Source organism: Mustela putorius, unplaced genomic scaffold (genome assembly GCF_011764305.1).
Source record: "Mustela putorius furo isolate JIRA1106 unplaced genomic scaffold, ASM1176430v1.1 tig00000145_pilon_pilon_pilon, whole genome shotgun sequence".
Lineage (NCBI taxonomy): Eukaryota > Metazoa > Chordata > Mammalia > Carnivora > Mustelidae > Mustela > Mustela putorius.
The window spans coordinates 21,388,638-21,412,660 of record NW_025421294.1 but is presented as its reverse complement, the minus strand read 5'-3'; the positions used below and the strand labels follow the sequence as shown (position 1 = coordinate 21,412,660).

The 24,023-nt window shown below is 46.8% G+C and overlaps 1 protein-coding gene, 2 long non-coding RNA genes and 1 pseudogene across 4 annotated transcripts in view; 1 reads left to right on the top strand and 3 right to left on the bottom strand.

The window, feature by feature from the left end:
- The window catches only part of LOC101688808, a 64,298-nt gene extending 43,675 nt beyond the window's left edge, over nt 1–20,623 (top strand). Inside the window, exons 4-5 of one of the 2 annotated variants that reach the window (XR_006605350.1) lie at nt 15,731–15,804; nt 20,134–20,623. This is a non-coding gene — a long non-coding RNA (uncharacterized LOC101688808). Of the gene's footprint in view, nt 1–1,101; nt 1,282–15,730; nt 15,805–20,133 lie in introns of those variants that run through there. The other variant, XR_006605351.1, reaches the window with a different exon arrangement.
- On the bottom strand, nt 2,779–4,484 carry LOC101688518 (annotated as a pseudogene).
- LOC123390778 lies at nt 9,928–15,734 on the bottom strand. Its single transcript, XR_006605352.1, has 2 exons — nt 14,181–15,734; nt 9,928–10,943 (listed from the first exon to the last, which is right to left on the bottom strand). It is a non-coding gene; the product is annotated as an uncharacterized LOC123390778 (long non-coding RNA).
- Nucleotides 20,624–21,832: 1,209 nt separating the features above from the next.
- The window catches only part of PFDN1 (prefoldin subunit 1), a 66,253-nt gene continuing 64,062 nt past the window's right edge, over nt 21,833–24,023 (bottom strand). Inside the window, exon 4 of the mRNA XM_004744816.3 lies at nt 21,833–22,254. Within this exon, the coding sequence (XP_004744873.1) occupies nt 22,171–22,254 (84 nt within the window). The 3' untranslated portion in view covers nt 21,833–22,170. The remainder of the gene's footprint in view (nt 22,255–24,023) is intronic.

Sequence of the window (24,023 nt, the reverse complement as noted above, 5' to 3'; positions counted from 1 at the left end):
AACAGTGACACAGGGACAGCAGTCCAGGGCTGAGGCCGGGCCACCAGGGAGCCCAGGTCGGTCAGTGACAGCTGCCCCCAAAGACCCAGGAGCTAGCAGTTGTGGCAGAGGCTAGAAGGGGTGCGAGGTGTGCTGAAACTGGACGGGCCCTCCCTCCTGCCGGGGGTGACAGGAGCCGGCAGTGACAGTCCAGAAGTGTGTGGCTTTGGAATCAGATAAGCCTGGATTGAGGAAAATGTAAAATACAAAGTAAAATCCTCCACCCCTTGTCATACCTTGACCTTGTTTCTTGTATTCTTTCCGACACTTGTTTGTGCATGTGTGTGTATTCTCTTCTTTGTACAGATCAGAGTGTGCGCATGTACCTTGGTTAATTTGTTGGCAACATGGAGGAATCATCTAGTTCTTTTTAATGGCTATTTCCTTTCTGTCTTCCAGTATGCATTGGTTTAGCTCGTCTCTCCATTGGACACTGAGGTGGTGGTCCGGGGTCATTTTGTTACCAGAGCATTCACACATATCTGAACGCTGAGACCATTGCTTCTGTAGGAAAAATCCTAGCTGTGGATTTTGTGGGTCAAAAATTGTATGCACCCCCGCCCCACTCTCTTTCAAACAGGTTCTGCCAGTTCACACTTATGATAGTGTTTCTGAGATACGAATGATGAGGGCAACATGGAGCTGTTGTGAGGATTCAATGAGAACATGGAAAGCTTTGAGCCGGCGCCTGTGCCACCAGGCTGCACGGCAGGGCTCACTAGAGCCGGATCGTTTGGACAAGCACCAGATGAGGTGCTGGGGTGGGTTTCGCTGTAGCTTGGGGAAGGGGAGGTGGCAGGAAACCGTGGTCTGACAGCTGCTGAGCAGATGTCCTCTGCATTCGCACATCTAAGAAACATTTCATGAGTTCCTGATGTATGCCGGACATTGGAGTGGAGATGGAGCCTCAAAGCAGCCAGGCGTGGTTCCCCCTCTCATGGAGCCCACTCTCAGGGTCTCCGTGGCCAGTGCTGCATGCCACCTACATAGGATGCTGCTGCTCACAGAGTCCCCTCTGATCAGGTCTCTTTCTCCCCCGCCCCGCCCCGCCCCGCCCCTCAGTGTACGTGATGGAACGGGAAAGGAAGATGGACACCGGGTGTCAGGCAGCCCTGGCCGCATGCTGGGCCGCCCTCTGCTGCTGCTGCCTCCTGGACACCTTGGACTGAGCGGCCGGGCCCCAAGTGCTCCCTCCGGTCCTGCTGCCTTCTGTTACTGCAATAAACAATTAGTGCTGGACCATTCCATTTTTTTCTTTGTTTGAAAAAGATTGCATCTACAGATGTTTACATTTTAGCACCTATGATAGGTGTGAAGTGGTATCTCACCATCCTTTTAAAAGATTTTATTTATTTATTTGACAGAGAGATCACAAGTAGGCAGAGAGGCAGGCAGAGAGAGAGGGGGAAGCAGGCTTCCTGCTGAGCAGAGAGCCTGATGCGGGGCTCCATCCCAGGACCCTGAGATTGTGACCTGAGCTGAAGGCAGAGGCTTTAACCCACTGAGCCGCCCAGGTGCCCCTCACTATCCTTCTAACGCACTGACTCAGCAATTCTGTACATGAGGCATTGCTCACCACAAAAAGTATGTTCACCATCTGTCACCATACAGCATTATTACATCATTATGGACTGTATACCCCATGCTGTACTTCTCATCTCTGCCACTAACAACTGGAAGTTTGTACCGCTTCATGCGTTTCTTTCAGCCATCCTCCCACCCACTTGCCGTCTGGCCACCAGGTGTTGTCTATTTCAGGCTGTTTTTTTATTTCACTCAGCATCATCCATTTCTCCCAAATGACCAGACCTCAGTCGTTCTTTTTTAGGGCTGAGTAATGCACCTGTGTGTGTGTGTGTGTGTGTGTGTGTGTGTGTGTGTCTGGGGGCTGTTCTTACATGTGCCACATCTTTATCCGTTCATCTGTGGAGGGACCCTTGGGTTGCTCTCATATCTTGGCTATTATAAGGCTGCAATAAACACAAAGTAGTGTTTTTGTTTCTTTGGGTAAATACCCAGTGGTAGAATTACTGGATTGTGTGAAAACTCTGTTGTTAATTTTTTTGAGGACTTCTGCTGTTTCCAGAGTGGCTGCACCAGTTTGCATTCCCACCAGCAGTGCACAAGGATTCCACTTTCTCCACGTCCTCGCCAACACTTACTATTTCTGGTCTTTTGGGATAGTAGCCATTCTGACAGGTGTAAGGTGATATTGTGGTTTTCATTAGTATTTCCCTGATAGTGATGTTGAAGATCATTTTATGTGTTCACTGGTCATCTGTACATCTTTTTTTTTTTTTTTTTTAAGATTTCGAGAGAGAAAGCAAGTGGGTGAGAGAAAGCACAAGCAGGGGAGCAACAGAGGGAGAGAGAGAAGCAGGCTCCTGGCTGAGCAAGGAGCCTGATGTGGGCTCAATCCAGGGCCCTGAGATCATGACCTGAGTAGAAGGCAGAGGCTTAACTGACTGAGCCACCCAGGTGCCCCCATCTGTACATCTTTGGGAAAATGTCTATTCAGAGGGTATGTGGGTGACTCGGTTAAGTGTCCAACTTTTTTTTTTTTTTGAAGATTTTATTTATTCATGAGAGAGAGCACGTGCCAGGGAGAACACAAGTAGAGAAAAGGGCAGAGGGAGAAGCAGGGAGCCCAATGTGGGCTCAATGCCAGTACCCTGGGATCATGACCTGAGCTTAACTGACCGAGCCACCCAGACGCCCCATAAGCATCCAGCTCTTGATTTCCAGTCATGATCTTGGGGTCATGAAATTGAGCCCCCCGTGTCAGGCTCCATACCCAGTGGTTTTTGCTTTCTTCCTCCCTCCCACTGCCCCTTCACCCCACTCTGACATGCATGCTCCCTCATGCTGTCTCTCTCTCTCAAAAAAAAAAAAAAAAAAAAAGAAAAACTTGTATTTAGGTCATCTGCCCATTTTTGACCGAATTATTTTTTGCTTTGGGTAAGTTGTATGGGTTCTTTCTGTATTTTTGGTGTTAACCCCTTTTGGGATATGTCATTTGCTGGTATCTTCTCCCATTCAGTCAGTTGCTTTGTCACCTTGTTGATGGTTTTCTTTGCTGTGCAAAAGCATTTTATTTTAGTGTGGTCCTATTCAATTTTGTGTTTGTTTCTCTAGCCTCAGGAGACAAAGCTAGTAAAGTGTTGTCAAGGCTGATGTCAGATTACTGCCTGTTTTTTCTTAGAGGAGTTTTATGGTTTCAGGTCTCATATTTGGGTCTTTAATTCATTTTATTTTTGTATATGGTGTAAGGAAGTGGTTGGTTTCATTCTTCTGCATGCAGCTGTCCAGTTTTCTTGGCATTGTTTATTGAAGACTGTCTTCATTATATTCTTGTTTCCTTTGTTATAAATTGACCATATATGTGTGGGTTTTTTATGTATCTGAGCTCTTTCTTCTGTTCCATTCATCTTTTTGTCTATTTTTATGCTAGTACCGCAGCTTTGTGTTGTAGGTCTTGAAATCTAGGATTGTATGTCCAGCTTTGTTGTTCTTGCTTAAGACTGCTTTGGCTGTTCAAGTTCTTCTCTGGTTCCATACAAATTTTAGCTTTATTCTAGTTCTGTGAAAAATGTTGTTGGTAATTTGATAGGGACAGGATTGGATCTGTAGATTCCTTTGGATAGTATGGCATTTAAAAAAAAAGATTCTATTTTATTTCACTTTTGAGGATACTTGAAATATGTTTAATAATAAAAGACAACCAACATTCTCTTTGTTTTTATTTGCATTTATTCTGTGCAGAATTTTCTCCCAGGCCATAAGTTGTTGTTTCTTCAGTTTCTTCAGGGATATCTTTTTCTTCTGTGCAACCTCCTCTTCTGGTTTAGGAACAGTCACCTCTTTTTCAGAAGGATCATCTTGGTGGCAGGGAGAGCTCATGTGTGGGTTAAGCCAACCATGAGCCCTGTAAGTTCTCCACTGCATCTTGGGGGCTTTGTTCACCTGGATGTGCTCCATGACCAGAGAATGGACATCTAAAACCTTAAGTTCAGCATGACTCTGCATTTTTAAGCAGTGCAGTAAAAACTCAGCACTCTTCTTGGGCCATCAACCCTGTATCCAGCCCCACTGTTTGGCCTGGGGACACCTACGAGCTCCACCACTATAGTGACAGACTGGCACACGCTGCTTCTGCAACGTGATAGCTTTCAGAAACTTGGTGGCTTTTTGGAAATGCATACCCTTGATGGCCTGGGAAGTTTCAAATGTGTCCTTAAAGTGAACACAGAAGACTTGAACCTCTCAATTTGCATGATTTTGTAGGGTTTTCTGGGTCAAGCGAATAGCGAACCATTTTCAGAAGTCACCTCAGGACGCTTAGGGGCAGGATTTTATTTTTAGTAATCTCTACACCCAACATGGGGTTTGAACCAACCTGAGATCAAGAGTCACACATTCCACCTACAGAGCCAGCCAGGTGCTTCTACATAGTATGGACATTTATTTGGACATTTTAACAATATTAATTTTTCTAATCCATAAGCATGGAATATCTTTTTTAAAGATTTTATTTATTTAGCAAGAGAGCATGCAGGTGGGGGGAGGGGCTGGAGAGAGAGTCTTAAATAAAAGACTCCACACTGGGCGTGGACCAACGTGGGTCCCTATGGAATCTATTTGTGTTGTCTTCAATTTCTTTTCTTTTTTTTTTTTTAAAGATTTTATTTACTTATTTTACAGACAGAGATCACAAGTAGGCAAAGAGGCAGGCAGAGAAAGAGGGGGAAATAGGCTCCCTGCTGAGCAGAAAGCCCGATGTGGGGCTTGATCCCAGGACCCTGGGATCATGACCTGAGCCGAAGGCAGAGGCTTAACCGACTGAGCCACCCAGAGGCCCCTTCAATTTCTTTTAACATAGTTTTCTAGCTTTTAGAATACCGGTCTTTAACCTCCTTGGTTAGGTTTATTCCTAGGTATTTTATTCAGCATTTCACTATTTAAATTTTTCCCTGATTACTAGTGACCTTAACATAAAAATATAAATTTTTGGCAATCTGCTTTTATTTTATTTTATTTTTAAAGATTTTATTTATTTATTTGACAGAGATCACAAGCAGGCAGAGAGGCAGGCAGAGAGGAGGAAGGAGGCTCCCCACTGAGCAGAGAGTCCAGTGTGGGGCTTGATTCCAGGACCCCGAGATCATGACCTGAGCCGAAGGCAGAGGCTTTAACCCACTGAGCCACCCAGATGCCTCTTGGCGATCTGCTTTTAAAAACTTTGTGGTTTTTTTCTTTCTTTGGTTTGTCTTACTGATTTATAGGGAATCTCTAAGTATTCCACAAACTAATATTTGTCACTTTGATAGGCTTGCAAATAAGTATCTTCTATCTCTCAATCTTTTTTTTTTTTTTTTTTTAGATTTTATTTATTTATTTGACAGGCAGAGGTCACAGGTAGGCAGAGAGGCAGGCAGAGAGAAAGGGGAGGAAGCAGGCTCCCTGACGAGCAGAGAGCCCGATATGGGGCTCGATCCCAAGACCCTGGGACCATGACCCGAGCTGAAGGCAGAGGCTTTAACCCACTGAGCCACCCAGGCGCCCCCTCAATCTTTTTTATAGTGTATTTTCTAATATGAAAATTTTTTCAGATTGAGAGTATACGTGTGGGGGGTGGGGAAGCAGAAGGAGGGGGAGAGAAAACTGAGCAGATGACACACTAAGGGAGCCCAATATGGGGCTCAACCCACGACCCTGAGATCATGATCTAAGCTGAAACCAAGAGTCAGACGCCTGACTGTGCCACCCAGGCACCCCAATAGGAAAGTTTTTAAATATCATGTTTATCAGTCTTTCCCTTATGTTTTGTGTGTTTTTAGTCTTTGAAAAATGCTTTTCTATTCCAGTATCCTAAAGATAAGTCTGTATTTTCTTAAAAATTTTTTTCACATAGCTTTCAGTTGACCTAATTTTAGTTTTGATAATGGTATAGGTTAGAGTTCCGGTTTATTGTTTTTTAAAATTTCCAACAACATTAGGTCATTCTTTCTTGATTAATCTGAAATGGGATTTGTCATATACTAAGTTACCCTATAGGAACAGGCTAGAATCAGAAGTCTGGTGTGATAAGTATCTTCCCTACCCCCAGCACATACACACATACCTACCTCCATACATATGTTTGTACATACCCTTTTCCTCTTCAGAACTTGTCTGTTCTCGGGCTTTTAATCTTTAATCTGGATTTTAGGACAAATATGTCCTTCTCTATAAAAAAGTACCATGTTTGGCTTTAACTGGAACAGTATGTAATTTACAAAATAACTGGGGAAAGAATTCACATATTTATAGTACTGTCTTCCTGTCAGAAACATGGTCTCTATTTTGGTCATCTTTATTTCCTTAAGTAAAATCATACAGTTTTCATCACACAGCTTTTGCACATCCCTTTTTTTTTTTTTTTTTCATTATTTTTTTTTTAATTTTTTAATTAATTTGAGAGAGAGAACATGAGTGGTAGGGAGGTGGAAGGCCAAAGGGAGAAGCAGACTCTGTGCTGAGCAGGGAGCCCGATGTGGGTCTTGATCTCACGACCCTGAGATCATGACCTGAGCCAAAATCAAGAGTCAGACAATTAACCGACTGCCATCCAGATGCCCCTGAGGTCTGTTAGTTTTAATGCTATTGTGAATGGATTTTTAAATTTTTAAAATTTTTGTTTTTTTATTTAAAAAAAATTTTTTTTAGATTTTTTTTTTTTAATTTGACAGAGAAAAAAAAGTGAGCACAAGCAGGGGGAGCAACAGAGAGAGGGAGACGCACCCTCCCCACCAAGCGAGGGGCCGATCAGGGCTTGATCCCAGGACCCTGGGATTATGATCCGAGCTGAAGGAAGCCGCTTTTTTTTTTTTTTTTTTTTTTAAGATTTTATTTATTTGAGAGAGAATGAGAGAGACAGAGAGCATGAGAGGCAGGTGGGTAGAGGGAGAAGCAGATTTCCCACCAAGCGGGGAGCCCGAAGCTGGCCTCGTTTCCAGGACTCCAGGATCATGACCTGAGCCGAAGGTAGTTGCTTAACCAACTGAGGTACTCAAGCTCCCTGAAGGCAGCCTCTTAACTGACTGAGCTATCCAGTCGCCCCAGAATGGATTTTTTTTTTTTTTTAATATTACATTTTTGGGCACCTGAGTGGCTCAGTTGGTTAAGCAACTGCCTTTGGCTCAGGTCATGATCCTGGAGTCCCAGGATCCTGGTCATGATCCAGGAGTCCCAGGATCAAGTCCCATATAGGGCCCTCTGCTCAGCAGGGAATCAGCTTCTCCCTCTGCCCCTTGCCCCTCTCATGCTCTCTCTCTCTCAAATAAATAAAATCTTTTTAAAAAATTACATTTTTGGTAGAAATAATCTCTTCACGCTAGTGGGGTCACAGAAGATTCTAAACAAGTGTTACCACAGCATTTTCTTGGGCCACTTTATTTTTATTTTATTTATTTACTTAAGTGATCTCTGTGCCCAGTGTGGGGCTCAAACCCACAACCCTGAGATTGAGAGTCACGTGCTCTACTGATCCAGCCAGGCACCCACACTGTGGGGCACTTTAAACTGTGGGAGTTGTTCAGGCTACACCATGCATACACCTGGAGAACCACGGTCAGTCTACGAGGACCAATGTTCATTGAGTAAATGCTGAACATGTCCAGTTTTAGGTAATGGGCCACACAGAATAGATACCCCTCCCTGCCTTCATGGAGCTTTTTTGCACTCTAGGGGAGGAACCAGACATTGAATAATCCCACAGGTAATAATTCGCCTTCTTTCCTTTGAAGGGAAGATATATATGAAAACATATAAAGGGGGACCATCTTGAACAGTCTGAGGGAGATCTGAAAGATGAATAGGTGTTAATAGGCAAAACCACTGTAGGAAGAGCAGGTGCCAAGGCCCAGTGGCAGAAGAGAACATGCCTCGTTTGAGAAACTAGAAGAGGAAATTAGCACGGCAAGAGCAATGGGGCGTTTGGAACAGATGAGAAACAGGAGCAAGATAAGGAACTCATAATCCCAATTAAAGATTCCGGTTTTTGATCTGTGAGCAGTGGGAAGCCACTGAAGGATTTTAAGCAAAGGGATGACATGACCAAATTGGCATTTTTAGGAGATCCCCTTGGTTTCTACATGATTTGGAGGGGGCACACGTTCACATGATGATAGAGAGACATGAATGCATTAGAGATACTTGAAAGTAAAATCAAGAGTACTTGGTGATTGGGGCGCCTGGGTGGCTCAGTGGGTTAAGCCGCTGCCTTCGGCTCAGGTCATGATCTCGGGGTCCTGGGATTGAGCCCCACATCAGGCTCTCTGCTCAGCGGGGAGCCTGCTTCCTCCTCTCTCTCTGCCTGCCTCTCTGCCTACTTGTGATCTCTCTGTGTCAAATAAATAAAATCTTAAAAAAAAAAAAAGAGTACTTGGTGATGGACTGAATATGGGGATTGAAAGAGAAAGGCAAACTCTGAGATGATTCGTGGGCTTCTGACAGGAACTGGATGCCTCTTGTGTTTGTGGAGGTTGGAACTATGATTGGGTTGGAAGGAAGAAAAAAATCATGTTGGGTTAGATGGAGGGGTCAAGATGACAATGAGACATTCAAGTGGAGATGTCGGGTAAGCACTTGTAGATGTACTGGGCTGGAGATAGAGCTGTGGAAAGGCGTTGCATATTCGTGGTAATCAGATATGTGGGGGTGAATGAGATCAAGTTGGGTAGGGAAAAGTAGAGGTGGCAGTGGAGGGCTGATCTTGAAGGAAAACTAAGTTGGATTATAGGTGACAAAACCTGCAAAGGAGTCAGATACAGAAAACCAGGATAATGGGGTGTCCTGAAGGTAGAAGAATTTGTATTTAGAGAAAGGGAATGACCAGTAGCATCAGATGTTGCTGCTAGGTCAGGTCAGAATTCACAAATGTCCATTGTACATAAGTCATGCTCTTGTCACTGAGGATGGTCTCCAGTTTCTATTCTGTGAAGGACATCAACAGAGGGAAAGACAAGACCGCTAGGACTAGAGAACAGGGCTCCTCAGGCCTGGAGGGAGGCAGACATTTGTGTACAGGGGAAGACATGAGCTCAGAGGTGCAGAGAACCAGCTAGAGCATGAAGGCTGGGAAGCCCTGCCATACTGGAGCCAGTAAAGCTGCATGCAGTCCAGACAGCAGGTTCCAGAAAAGCCAGGTACCAAGTAAGGAAGTCAGGCTGCTGTATCTCAACTTGGAGCCCGAAAAGAGGAGACATTGCTCCTCAAGCAAACTGTGTCCTCTGGGCTGGTTTTTGGAGAGTCCAGCAGATAAGCAATGTAACTCTAGGGGCACCTGGGTGGCTTAGGGGGTTGGGCCTCTGCCATCGGCTCAGGTCTTGATCTCAGGGTCCTGGGATCGAGTCCAGCATTGGGCTCTCTGCTCAGCAGGGAGCCTGCTTCCCCCACTCCCCCGCCCACCTCCTGCTTGTGATCTCTTGTCAAATAAATAAAATCTTTAAATGTAACTCCAGTATGGAAAAGAGAGCATGTGGAATTGCTTTTGACAGGCAGGAAGGGACCATCCCCTGCCTTTTTAAGGAAGCCCAGGGACCTGAGGAGAACATTAGAAAGCCTTTGGTCTTTCTGGATTTTCCAGTACATTTGGCAAAGGGAGATTTGGTGTGGATGGGTTTTGCCCTGCAATACCTGCAACATTGCCCTGCAAATAGAGTCATCTGTATGTCACTGCTGGAGTGTTCTGTGAAGCTCTGGTGGGTGCTTGATAATACCAAGTAGCACTCCATAGGAGTGCATTTATGTATGAAGGGAAGGGAAAAAGGGAAGTGGGGAAGGGAAGGGGGAAATTGTTTTATTAGTTATTCTTGCACATTTTTGCATTTCTATAAATTTTACAGCGAGTTTACAAAAAGTGATGGGATTTTTATTAGAATTGCATTAAATCTATAGATTGTTACAGGGTCTGATGAGTATTTAAGTGGGATTCCTTGCTTGTTCTTTTTTTAAATTATTTTTTTAGAGGTGTATTTATTTGAGAGAGTGAACAACTCCTGGGGGGCGGGTAGAGGGAGAGGGAAAGAATCTCAACCAAACTCAACGCAGAGCAAGAATCCCAACACAGGACTTGATCTCACAACCCCTAGATCACAACCTGAGCTGGAACCAGGAGTCAGATGCTCAACCAACTGTGCCACCCAGGCGCGCCTGCTTGCTCACTCTTACATGCTGTTTAAGCTTTAATGACACAAGACAGCCTGCTCTTCACTTGCGGTGTTGTGATTATTTCAGTTAAAGCGCAGATTATGATTCATTATAGTGGTGTCTTTTGAAGTCTGGCAGGAAAGGATTTGATGTGATTATACGTCAAAACAGGTAGAAATGGCTGGGAAAAGACAATCAGATCAAGCAGATCAGCCACCATCATCCCCAACTTTTGTCGCTGTATCTCCCTTCTGAGCAGGTCATAGACGAGATCATATGCCATTAGCCAGCCTGCTCAGAATTGTACAACTGTTGTGTAGTGGGCATGGTCAGATTGTTTCTCTAGATTTTCCTTAACTTCTCCTTGGCATAGCAGCTTCACATTTCTTTCTCCAAAAACTGCTTCAGAAACACACTCATGATCTGTCGTGATAAAACGAACTGCTTCCTCCCCTTTGCGGTAGTGTCGTCGTGGGAGCTTCTCATACTTGTTGACCCCTCTGCCCTTGGGCCTTTACATCTTCTCAGTTCACGCCCATGAACTGGTGGTCTATGGTCTGGATTGACAACCATGAATCTTTTGGTCTGAGACAGTGGTACCGACAGACTTCTACTGAAGTAGTGGGGTGCCAAGGAATCAGTTGTTGCTTGTATTCTCATCCTGTTTACTCCTTCCCATTAGTGACGTTCAGTCCCCTCCCTGTGCTCTTGACGGTCTTCAGAATAAAAGAAAGATTGCTTTTTACTCCCCAAACTAAAGTAGAAACACAGGTTATTCTGTTATCTTTCCCCCTCACAGTACGAGATTACTTACTGAAGTCTGGTGCAACAGAACTGGGACTGTCACCTTAGTAAACGTTTGAAATTCCTTTTCGGTGACTTCTTTTCTTCTCACCAGCATGAGAAGTTCTTGATTATCTCCTCAGAGAAAAAGCTCTTAACTCTTCAGTTTTGTAAACTCAACTCACTGAGCCCCCGGCACCACTCGAGCTGTCAGTCCTCTCAGCAGCTTGGGGCATTCTGGGAATGTGCAGGTTCCTGCACTGCTCTGGCCCTGCGGTCCATGCTCCTGGACCAGCAAACAGGAATGCAGATGTTGCGTCGCAACAGCTGGCACCTCTGTTCTCTATTTCTTTGACCATAAACTCAAGAAGGTCTATCAAATATGAAAGATGAAATGTCCCATAGGATCGCTTTATTTAGGAAGTCTCATGATGAAGCATACCTGTTAGTACTTTTTGTCCTGTCCTAATACTACTCATCTTTGTCCTTATCATACTTTCCTGTGTTATGTCATCTGGCTGTGGAAGAACAGAGCCAGCATCTCAGTTCAAGTGTGCCTGACTCCCATGTTGGTATAAGGGATATGGGCCCTGGTTTTGCCCTGTTCTATTGTTGGTAATGGTATGTGTGGGAAAAGCCTTTATTTTCTCTGTTACTTAAGTGGGGTGGGTCCCACTCTCCTGTTATGTAGCATGGTCTTTACTGGAAAGAACCAAGCATGTCTGGATCTCCAGCTACCTGTACCTCAACTGTCAGCTTCTAGCACTACAGAGTTCACGTTAGGAAAGTGGCATGAACTTCTCCCCTCTCTAGCACACACCCTGCCCTGTTCAGCCTCCTTGGCAACCTTGTTCGCTTCTGCATCTCCGTTTGGGAGGTGGAAGGAGGAAGATGGTCTTTTCACTTGACTATTCTATGACCATGGACAAAAAAATGCTGTCAGTTCCCCTACTTTTTTACTTTCCCTAGACTGAAAAACAGGACTGGAGGGAGCTGCCTCTGTAAAGTCACACTTGTCCCTAGAGAATTCAGTCCCTTTCCTGAGTTTCAGTGAACATGGCAACTGGACCTGCTGGAATTTTTAAGATTCAGTTGTGAGCTCATCACATTTGATTGGCTTCCCCCCCCCCCCTTTAAGGTGTAAGGAGAAATACCTTACTCTTCAGTACCTAATCCTTGAAATGTGTACATTCCTTCCTCCCTGACCATCCTTTCATATTGTTTCATATCATGTTCTTCTGTGGACCTGTGTGTCTGCATTGTCTTAATGACAGCCAGAGACTCATCCCTACACGTAGGAGGGTCTTCTTACTCTGTTACCTAAGGAAATAATTCCCCCTCTCTAGTTTCTAAGGGGTTTTACCAGCTAAAGCCCCGTGTATATGCTGCCTCCCTGGCCTCCTGCTTCTCTGGGTTGTCTCTCCTTTTCCTTGAGCAGCTTTTGCTTTGCATGGACTGCCAGTGTCCCTGCTTTTGTCATCCTGTGACAGTTTGGGGCCACACAAACACCAGTCTGAATGTAGATGGACTGAAGGAGCCCATCCATGTACACACACCAGAATAAGAAAATAGATTTCTGGTGGTTTCTTCTGTAAGAGGTCATCACATTGTGGCTTCTATGGAAGTCCTCTTCCCTGCTTCACTTTATGCAAGGGCCTGGGCCAAGCACATTATTTGCTTATGTTTTGTCAGTAAATCTAGGCTCTTAGATACTACCCCACACACACACACCTCCATATTGCAATGAGAAGACTGGGACACAGGGAAGCTTTGACTTGTCCAGGGTCACAAAGCCAACCAGTGGCAGCATCAGGACTGGACCTTGGGATACTGCCCCTCTGGAGCCCATGTACTACTACTAGCCTTAGAGAACAAAGTCACCCTTCTTCCCCCCACCCCCAGGAGGTGCCTTGTTCTGGGCGAGCATACCCACCTGCCTGCTTGAGGACTGCCAAGTAAATACTGAGAAGGACCCTGAAATTCACTCTGCCTCCCAATTAGCTACTGAACCAGCTCACTCTGAAGTAGTAGACCCTAAACTGTCTTAGGGACACACACTGAAACAGGACAAGGACTAGATCCTGCCCTCCAACCCAGACCTTCAATTTCAAGGGAGAACAGGCCTTGAGAGAAGGGAGGCCTTTCACCCCTCTATACACAGCCACATTTCAAGTCACAAGCAGCCAGGCTACTGTCTGATTTGGTCAGCCTGATCCCCAAGGCAGTTTCATGTGCAATTCTGGCATCCAGGATGTTCTCAACTGTCCCAGTGCCTACAACCAACTCTGTCTCAGTTGCCCTGGCAGGTCTAGCCCAAGGATGGGGCCACAGGAGGTGGTGGCAGTGCAGTCCTACTTGTCAGAATGCACCAAAATATGCTTGTATTTGTTTATGAAAAAAAAAAAAAACTTATCATGTCTACTGTTTATAGGACTGGGGTGGGCAGGGCTAGCACACAAACTGGCTGATCCACAAGAGGTTTGGGGGCCAAGGGAGACTGGGTCTTCTTACACCCTTGTCTTATCTCTCCAAAGGCTCTTTCGGTTTTGTCTAGCAGCTGTCCCCTGACGTGGCAGCTGCATTCATGGAGATCTCAGAACACCCACCCACATGCAGGTCGGCACCTTCTCACCTTTTTCAGACCAAACCACATAAACACCTGGCACCTGATGCCTAAAGAACAATGGTGGGCTTCTTACTCAATTGGGTGGCAGTCAGTAGCTGCATGAGTTGAGGGGTGAACTGGCTGGCCAGCTCCCAGACTCTTGCTACTGGAGTGGGTATCTTGGAACACTAAAGCAAGAGAGAGGGACAGGGGCTTGGGAAACATGGCCTCATCTGACTGTTTCTCACAGTGCAGCCAGAGGTAAAGCCGCAGGAGCAGAAAGCATAAGGAACAGTGTGCAAAGTGGGCCAGGAGGCCTGGGGAAGGTGTTGAGCTCAGCCCAGCAAAGGCAGCTGCTGGTGGAAACGCCAGGCCAGACTGTGCTAGCATTGTGCCAGTGATGCCCACTCCAAATCCCATCTGTGTGTGAAGGAATAGGAACGTGGAAGGCTCCCCATCCTGTCCTGCTTTTACCCTTCACGCCCCAGTGAAACTATGCCCCCTTGTTTGCCCCCACCATTTCTGGCCACCCGTCACCCATTTCTCACCCCCTCAGCATACGTACCTGGTACTCACAGGCTGCAAGAGCAGGTAGCACAGTGGTACTGCTTTTAGAACCTCTCTCCTCATCCTCGTAGCCCCTTGTGCTGAGTATTAAATGATCCCACTGCACATGCACGCCAACGAAAGCTGAAGGGAGTCCTCCACAAGTCGTGTGCTCTCCTCTCTAACACTTGCATGGAAGGAACAGGATCCAACCCTATGGCTGTCTTGAGATTTTGCTTATTGCCATTAAATGCTTAAAGATCTGCCGCTCCCTACCTCTTGTCTGAGCAGGAGGAGGAGGGCTGTTCAGGCATCCTCTGATACCTCCTGGAAGACTGGCTTTCTTCTGTTGGTCTTAGATTCTCAAGACTGGGCAAGGGCAGCAGAGCACAGACTAGTCAGCTCCTGCCTCTGGCAAAGCCATCACCTCTTGCTTCTTGCTCTTACTTCCTGGGGGCTCCTATGGCCATGGTGGTCTTAGCCGTTGAGCAGTCCTGGGTGCCCGTCAGTGTTGTAGGCCGTGAGAGGCCAAGGGGCAGCCTTCTAGTTATTGGATCATAAAAGCCCCAGACATCAGAACTCTAGGAGGCCCCAGTCTTCTCCTTATTAGCTCTCTGTGGTTGGGACTGTGTACAGGTGGACACACAAATAGAAAGTAAATAGAATAGAATAGTAAGGCTGTAGCACCACTTCATAGCCTTAATAAATCATTTAAAACGTCTGAGCTGTTCAAGCGAAGGTTTCAGGTTCCAGGGTAGGGCTGACTGAGGTATTGGAGGCTGCAGCTGAGAAGCCCTCTGCTCACATTTCTGCAGGTCATCTCTGCCCTGGCCCTTCTGCTGCCTGGCGCCCACATGCCCACTGCTGCCCAGAAGCAGGTTTCCAAGTAGCGCCTGTAAACGGCATTGTCAGGCTTGTACACACAGTAGCCCCAGAATGTGGGGCTGCTCACTAGGGAGTCTGGCCGTCTGGGTTGTAGTGGGCTGATAACTATGGAGAAGACCCCAGGGCTTGATAGGCAGGTAGTTGGGCACATAGGGGGCTGCATGCCTCTAGTTACCTAACATCTGTTGTCTCTCCTTCCAGCACAGAGGCAAGACAGGTTGGTGGGAACTTCTCCCAGGAGCTGCTTAGCTCCTTCCAGAGCTGCCCAGCACCCAAGACTAACCTAAGTCTTTCTGACCTAGTCTAGGTTTTTGGGTCACACCTGGGTGCACGTATACCCCTCCCTGCACATTCCCCCAGCTCCCTTCTCTCTCACACCACACATACACACACTCTTTTGCACTTGCACGAACATGGCAAAGCTCTGAGTACCAGCCCCTCACTGAGGGTCATTGTCAAAGGGCTATCTGGGAATAAGCAAGACCTGCTGGTGAGGGGACCCTTGGAGCTAAGCCACCACTCAGCTTTGGTTTTCTGGGAACAGAGTCCCTCCTTGCATGTGGTAGAGCAGAGGTTTGAGTTTGATAGTATTGGCACTGAGACACCAGACACGAACTGGGAGGGCAGGTCTTTTGGCTGAGGTGGCTCTAAGCCCATCCCTAAGGCCCTATCTGTGTCCGGCAGGAGCTGAGCCCCAAGCTGGCCACAGCGGGGCATTTGATCTCTAAGAAGGAGCTCCATCAGAGCCGCACCTGAAGGTAGGAACCTGCCTCCCCTCCTCGGCAGACTGCTGACCTACCTGGAAGGGCAGTGCCTCTCCCACCCCCACTGTTCTTCTAGCCCCCTCCCCACCCACCCCCCTTTTAAAATCAACATGTAATGTATTATTTGCCCCAGGGGTACAGGTCTGTGATTCATCAGGCTTACACAATTCACAACACCTACCATAGCACATACCCCACCCCAATGTCCATAATCCAATCACCCCATCCCTACCCCCCAAACCCCCCCAGCAAACCTCAATTTGTTTCATGAGATTGAGTCTCTTATGGTTTATCTCCTTCCTGATCCCATCTACCTACTGGTAGGCAGTTTCATTTTTTGCCTCCTTATCCCCAGGACCCCCTGCCCTGCCTCTCAAATACCTCATTTTAGAGGGATCATATGATAATTTTTTTCTCTGATTGACTTATCTTGATTAGCAGAATACCCTCTAGTTCCATCCATGTCATTGCAAATGGCAAGAGTTTACTACTTTTGATGGCTGCATAGTATTCTGTTGTGTATATATACCACATCATCTTTATCCATTCATCTGTAGATGGACATCTAGGTTCTTTCCATAGTTTGGTTATTGTGGACATTGCTATCAACATTGGGGTGCACGTGCCCCTTTGGCTCACTACATTTGTATCTTTAGGGTAAATACCCAGTAGTGTGATTGCTGGGTAGCTCTATTTTCAACTTTTTGAGGAACCTCCATATTTTTTCCAGAGTGGCTGCACCAGCCTGCATTCCCACCAACAGTGTAGGAGGGTTCCCCTTTCTCTGCATCCTCGCCAACACATGTCATTTCTTGACTTGTTAATTTTAGCCATTCTGACTGGTGTGAGATGGTAGCTTACCGTGGTTTTGATTTGTATTTCCCTGATGCCGAGTGATGTGGAGCACTTTTTCATGTGTCTGTTGGCCATCTGGATGTCTTCTTTGCAGAAATGTCTGTTCATGTCTTTTGTCCATTTCTTGATTGGATTATTTGTTCTTTGGGTATTGAGTTTGATGAGTTTTTATAGATTTTGGATACTAACCCTTTATCTGATACGTCATTTGCAAACATCTTCGCCCATTCTGTCAGCTGTCTTTTGGTTTTGTTGACTGTTTCCTTTGCTGGAGAACTACAGACCAATATTCCCCACCCCTTTTTAAAGTCTTTTCTTTTGAAATAATTTTTAGATTCACAGAAGAGTTGCAGAGATACTAATTTCTCTATACTGTTCATCTTGCTTTCCCTAACGTTTAACATCTTGCATAACCATGGCGCTTGTCCCCCTTTATGCCCTTTTTGCTGGTGGAGGTCACTTGCCAGGAAGGCCTGGGTATGAATACGTGTGCTGGAGTCCTCTCTGCCACAGCGGGGATCCCACTGGGAAGGCATACTGCTGGGACTGCTTCCGGGCACATGAGTCCCCGGGCCTCAGGTAGACTGGGCTGCCTTCCAGCTGGCCAGTCAGCCAGGAGCATGTAGGAGGAGCTTGTGGACAGAATGACCTAGTGGGTGGGAGAGTAGGTGAGGAGCAGTGAGGACACCGGTGATGGGTGTGCTGGCGAAGAGGAGGCCGTGTTGCTCAGTGCAGCAGGTACCCTCTGGAGGTGTAGGACCCCAGATCCTACCGGTAGGCAGGCATCTAGGAACATAAAGTTGTATGCCATTCCACAACCCCATGGTGGGCCTGTGAGGCCTTCCTCAAGAGCCTTCTCCTGGGCCAGTCACCTCTGCTTGGGGTGACACAAAAGCAAGGAAAACATACATCACTCCTACCTCCAGACCTACCCTTCCCACACCCTCTCTTCCACCCCCTACTTTTTCAGTAGTCTGCGGGTAGAGGTTTCTGTTGTCACCTAATGGAAAGAAAAAGGCCCTAAAGGCTCAGAAGATTTGGTACTGCAGGAAATAAGTGAGAGGGTTTCTAAGGTATGCAGAGAACTGACACCCCCCTACCCCCAAAACGAGTTTGACACAGCCTTTTGATTTGAAGTCTCCCATCCTATAGCCAGATGGACTATTTCTAATCCCTCCCCTCCCCACCCCATAAGCACTGAGAGCAATGAGCTCCAAGTCCCCATTGCCCCAGGTTTCAGAGCCTGTCAAGTGAAATAAGTCTTAGCAAGGACAGCAAGGAGAAAGGTGTTAAAGGAAGTTCTCCCGATGAAGCTGCCCACGGTTCCATGGTAAAATGGGAGGGAGGCACAGGGAGGAGAAGCAGTGTGGTATGGGTATCCTGATGCCTATACCACACGGTTGTGAAGACTGAGTGGTATTATGTATAGGCTTTTGGCACAGGTTCTGGCACATTTGTGATCTCAACAAATGGTAGCTTAAGAGAGGCTGCGGGGCCTTTCGCATAGCAACCAGGGTGGGGTCTCAGACCTAGATGAAGCAGGCAGTTTCTACAGAGCGGGCAGGGGCGAGGGCCCTTCTGTCCCAGGACAGCAGCGCCGGCCTTCTGGCAAGTAGAATACGGTAAGGGGGGCGCCTGGGTGGCTCAGTGGGTTAAGCCTCTGCCTTCGACTCAGGTCATGATCTCAGGGTCCTGGGATCGAGCCCCGCATCAGGCTCTCTGCTCAGCAGTGAGCCTGCTTCCCCTTCTCTCTGCCTGCCTCTCTGCCTGCTTGTGATCTCTCTCTCTGGAAAAAAAAAAAAAAAGAATACAGTAAGGAATGATTCTTGGGTGTGTGCATTCTGTAGTATTCTTCCTCTCCCTATCTGAAGCTGCCCGCTGCAGGATGAAGGGAGGCTGGGGGCTGGGGAAGGTCTTTTGGCAGAAAGCAGCTGAAAGCCCTTGGGTAGGGCTTTCCTGTTGAGGTGGCCCCAGGGCTTTGGACTGTGCGTGCCTTTAATGGGTGCAGTGAGCCCTGCCTGGTCAGAGAATGGTCCTAGAGCACTTTCAGTCCTGTGGTCTTCCCAATGCCTCTTTTATCCCAGTTGGCCCTGGGCAAGTCTGGCCTGCCAAAGGCCTGGGTTCAGACCCTAAGCCTGCCTCTGGCTGGTTATGTATGCTTGAACAAGAGACTTAATCTCTTGAAGCTTTACATTTCTTACCTGTGAAATGAGTATGATGGTAGTATCTATGTTCAAGTGCAGTGCGGCTGTTAGAGGACTAAATCAGGCAACTTATCAGGCTTCAGAATAAATGTCTTCTCTTTCACTAGGATTCCCTGGGACTGGGTCTTGTCTCCCAGACGTTAGAACAATTTTGCTTGTGTTGCTGAGTGGCGCCAAATGAAAGCAGGCCGAGTTGAAAGCTGTGCCACAAGAAAAGGGAGGGGAGGTCTGTGGAGGGTGGCTGACACAGTGGGACAACTTGGAAAAGCTCACTACTAACCCAGAGTATTCTAGCTACTATACCAGGCTTCAGAGAGAGAAGTTGCCAAGAGAGGAGATATAAAAATAGATACACAAAAATAGAACTGAAAGAAGACTGCCATAGGACCAATTTAATTTGTAAGATTCATGTATTCATTAACTTTGAAAAACTTTAAAATCTTTACTGCTTATAAATGAGTTTAGCAGTGGTGGTGGCTTTCAGATTTTCTTAAAAGGGGCCACAGATCCTCTGAGACAGAGGTTGACCATCAGCCATTTTAAGTATGTGCTTACCGGAAGGAAGGCTGATGACGGCCACAAGTCAGCTGACTAGCAAAGGGATGTTGGGGTCCTTCTTGACCTGTGGATTTGTGTAGCACTCAAATTCCTTAATAGAGCACTTATCCCTGACAGGGCTTAGATTTCCACCTCCATTCTGAGAAAAAGTCAGGGCGCCAGGCTCTAGCCATCCCCCTCGCTTGACCAGTGACCTGCCGCGCGTGTGCGGAAATTAAGAGGTTGGGGACACTGTGATAGTGTGCATTGCTCAAGTATGACAAACCAGAATTCTTGGTTATTCTCTCAGGGCCTGTAGTTCCTTTTTAGGCGGCTTTGGAGGGTTGGTGTGGGGGGTAAGCTGGCCTAACTGTATCTGAGGAAATACCAGTAAGGTACAGGGCATAGTGCTGCCTGGTTTCTAAAGCAAGCAGGGCTCACCAACTCTGGCAGGCAAGAAGTGTCCATCACTATCTCTTTGGCTGCCTTAGTGTAAGGCCATTTTGTTGGTTCCCTAGTTACCTGTCCCTATGGGGGTAAAAGTCCTTAGGAGGAGAGAAAGTAGCTGAGGAGCTAAGCCACCTTCTTCCAACACAGTGAAAGGCAGCACCCAGTCTGCCCAGTAGCTCTCACTGCTACAGCCCACCCGTGGTCTGGGAAGCACTGGCTCTGTAGGGCCTGGGCTTTGTCCAGTTCATTCTCATCCTCCCTCTCCTTCTCTCTCCAGTGTATGTGGTGGAAGACCAAAGACGGGATGACCTGGGCCCATCCACCTGCCTCACAGCCTGCTGGACTGCACTCTGTTGCTGCTGTCTCTGGGACATGCTCACCTGACCAGCCCGGCCTTCCTGTCCTGCCAGTTCTGCCACCACCTTCAACAGGTGTGCCTGCCCCATCTCTTCTGATTGCTGAAATAAATGAAAATGACTAGCTCTGCACAGACACTTCTACCTTCAACACAGTGGGATTCTAGATTAGCAGGGGTTGCACTGCTGTTTAATTCAGTGACTTTATCTTTTTAATGTTTAAAATCCATTTCTTATTGGCCTTTCACAAATGTGCTAAATGACTTATTTTTTTTTGGCCAAAGGCTTAGTTATAAAATATATATTTATAATTTTAAAATTATACATTCAAGGTAGTGACATGATATAATACCACTGAATGATTTCTCTGCTAACACCCTGTATGTTTCAATAAATTTGTCTAAACCTCAACTGCCTGAATAATTCCAGAGAGAACAGAAGCCCTGGAGCCACTGTCCACTATGACGAGGAGGGGGTCTATTTATGCTTTTATTCCACTGCAGGTGGGTGCTATGAGGAAGGCAGGTTCCACAGGGCCCTCACCAGACTAGCATTTTCTCTCTCATCCCACTCAGAGACAGGCTCACCAAGCTACGCTGAGCTAGGCCTTCTTTTCTGCTGCCCTCCCCACCCCCAGCCTTCATCTACACACACAGGAGAAAGGCTGTCACAGTACAAGCCAGACAGCCCATCTCAGCTCTGGCCGCCGGGGGGCGCTGAGCCACCGTAACAGAGTCCGATTTCTCCCAGCCGGAGAGGCTGGCGGACAAGCTCTCTGCCTGCCCACTTTCACTCTGAAGTGCTGATGTGCTCAGCAGTTCCCTACCAGTTTTCTTTAAAACAAAACCTTATTTTATCCATCACCTGATTCTGTGGAGTAAATGGTCCCACAAGAGCTGATCTCAAGCTACCAACATAATGTCCTGAACGCAGAGTTGGGGAAAAAAAGCACAGGAGTGCACCATTATGTAGTATTTCCATCCAGATACAATAGACTGTCAACATCAAAAACACAGATAATGGCCAGATTTAGTAATTAGGAAGGGATAAGTTCTGCTTATTTATTATTTTAAATATAATTTAATTGTATATTTACCTAACTTAATTTTTAATGACAGTTGTGTTTCACACCTGGCTTAAAACAAAATTCTAACACCTGTTTTAATAATTGGCTCTCACCAGCCAGTACAACAAGCCAGCTCCTGCACACCACTGCCCCTAAGCCTCTAGGAGCCTTAGGATTGCAGTGTCCACCTCTCTGACACTGGCCAAAGGGTTAGAGAGCCACAGAGGTGCTGCTGGTTTATTACTGCATTTTCTTCAGGAACATTTGTGAGGAAGTAAGAGGGAATCTTTAGGCACACTGCCACCAAAGTTACTTAAATTCAGCTATGCCCTGGTCTCCTTCCTTCCTAATCTGCGTGGAGGCTCAGAAGGTGAGGGATTTATTTACTCAAAAGAAAAAGGGAAAAAAGAACAGGAAAGGCTCCAATAAAGAAGGAACAGAGCCAAAGCTCTGGAAGAAAACAGGACAGGAAGGAGCTGAGGTTGAAAGCTTCTGCTTCTCGGGTCCTTGGTTTTCATCCTTCAGCTTGAGAAAGGCAGACTTACTAGAGTGGCTGGGGGAACAGATGCCATTTATTGGTCTAAGCAGTGTAACGAGTAATAGGCTTGGACAGAGCTCCCCTGTCTGTCCTGACTCCCATCTTCCCTCTCCTGGGAGTTGGTGATTCACCCCTAGGGGAGAACAGTGTTCTGGGTAGGGGTGGCAGACAGAGCCAGGATAAAAAATACAGAGCTGGGATCTGAAAGGGGATCAGGGTGAAGTAGAAAATACAGGGTTACCAGATCATCCAAATAAAAAGTCCGTCAGGGTAGAAGAGAGGCTGTTTCCCCACATAGGCCCCTCTGCCCTTGCCAGGAATGGGAGGGGGCAGGAAGCTTCGGCTAGAGATTTCCTACTGTGCCCTTCGTGCCATTAGCATCTCCCGGATGTTGTCTTCAGCTTCCTTCACACTCCGCTCTAGGTAGGATTTCTTCTGCTGCAGTATGAGAAAGAAATCAAGAGTTAGGAGGTATGGGCCGGTTTGGCAAATGTAGCATTTACAGTCAATGGTAATGGCTTCTCCTTAGTGTCCACCTCTCTGACACTGGCCAAAGGGTTAAACAGCCATGGAGGTGCTGCTGGTTTAGTGACTTCCAATAGTGTATTGTCTCTTGGGGGCCAGGTACACACACACCTGCCCAGAGTGCTCTTCTCATCCCACCCACAGGCCTAAGTGGGGAGGAAGAGGTTATTTGGTGCAGGAAGCAGAAGTTCTCTATGGAAGGCAGCTGTGCTCTTCCCCCAGGAGGAAGTGGACTCAAAACAGGCGTCTCAGTACATGAAGTTATACCAGACAGACAAAGGCCAGGAAATTCCAGGACAAAGCTCTGGCCCCCTAACAGACAGTCTCTCAAGGTTTTCCATGGCCCGGGCCAGGCGCCTGTAGCCGCCACTGCTGCGGAATGGACAGGGTACCAGAGGGTTCCGCTCTGTCCAGTGAGAGGACAGGCTGCATGAGTGCTAAGAAGTTGTAACATGTCTCACCGAGGCAGATGAGTCAGGCTGAAATCTGCTTTTCTAATGAAACCGCTGCCTGCCAGGAATCCAGGACAGTGACACACTGAGTAAAACAGACCTTTTGGAAGTTTACCTCCTACCCCATCTGGGTCCTAAATTAAAAATCTCAACTTAGACAAAGAACTTTAACTACTTTCAGGAGCCACATCTGGGCCAGGATTACAAAAGATTAGTCAAAGGAAATGATGTCTGTATTTGCCCTGTGGTCACCCCCAAAATATGGTGGCTTCACCACTGGGTCCCTGCCCTGAGAACAGAGTTGTGGCTGCATTCCCACTTAAGAGACATGAAATGAGGCTCCCTTTTTGAGGAATATTCAATAGTCCCCTTTCCAAGGGTCCATGTGGCTGGGCCACACTACAGCCAGGCAGCCACGCAAAGCCTAGAGCGCTAGGCAACCCAGCAGGAAGCAGTGCCCTTCTCACTCACCCCACCCTAGCAGCTGTGGATTCACTGTGACCACGAAAGTGCCCAGATGACCTGGGAGAACCAGGGCAATACTGGGCCAGAGAACAGGTGAGCAGTCTGGCCTGACAGGCTCTCCTTGGGAACTGATCCCCAATCAAACCACTGAGGCAGGAATACTGAAATGAAGGCCTCAAGGTCTCTGGTATTCTACAGATCCCTGTGGCTACCTTCTCAGAACTACTCTCTGCCCAGATTTTTTTTTTCCTTCAAGATTTTATTTGACACAGAAAGAGAGAGTGAGAGAGAGAATATGAGCTGAGGGGAGATGGAAATGCAGACTCCCTGCTGAGCAGGGAGCCCGAGATTATGACCTGGGCTGAAGGCAGACTCTTTAACCCTCTGAGCCACCCAGGTGCTCCCAGATATTTATTAAATGATACATTTAGAGATGTTTTCCTGTTGGCACCAATGCTGTGCCATCTTTATCAGTTCTTGTGTGAACTTCTGATTCCTGTTAGTTGTCTCCTAACTTCAAATTTCCTGATACCTCTTTACTCATCTCCCATCTGTTCAACTTGCACACAATTCCAGTCCAACCTGTAAACAACAGGAGCCCCATAAAAACTCACAGTGGCTGCAAATGTATACTGTTGCTAAGGAATTTATTACATTGCTACACCTGATACAGGCCTATCATTGTGCTATCAGAATGGTAGTTTAAACTTCCTTTGATAAACAACCCCTAGACTTTACATGTGGTAACTTAAAGAGGGAAATACT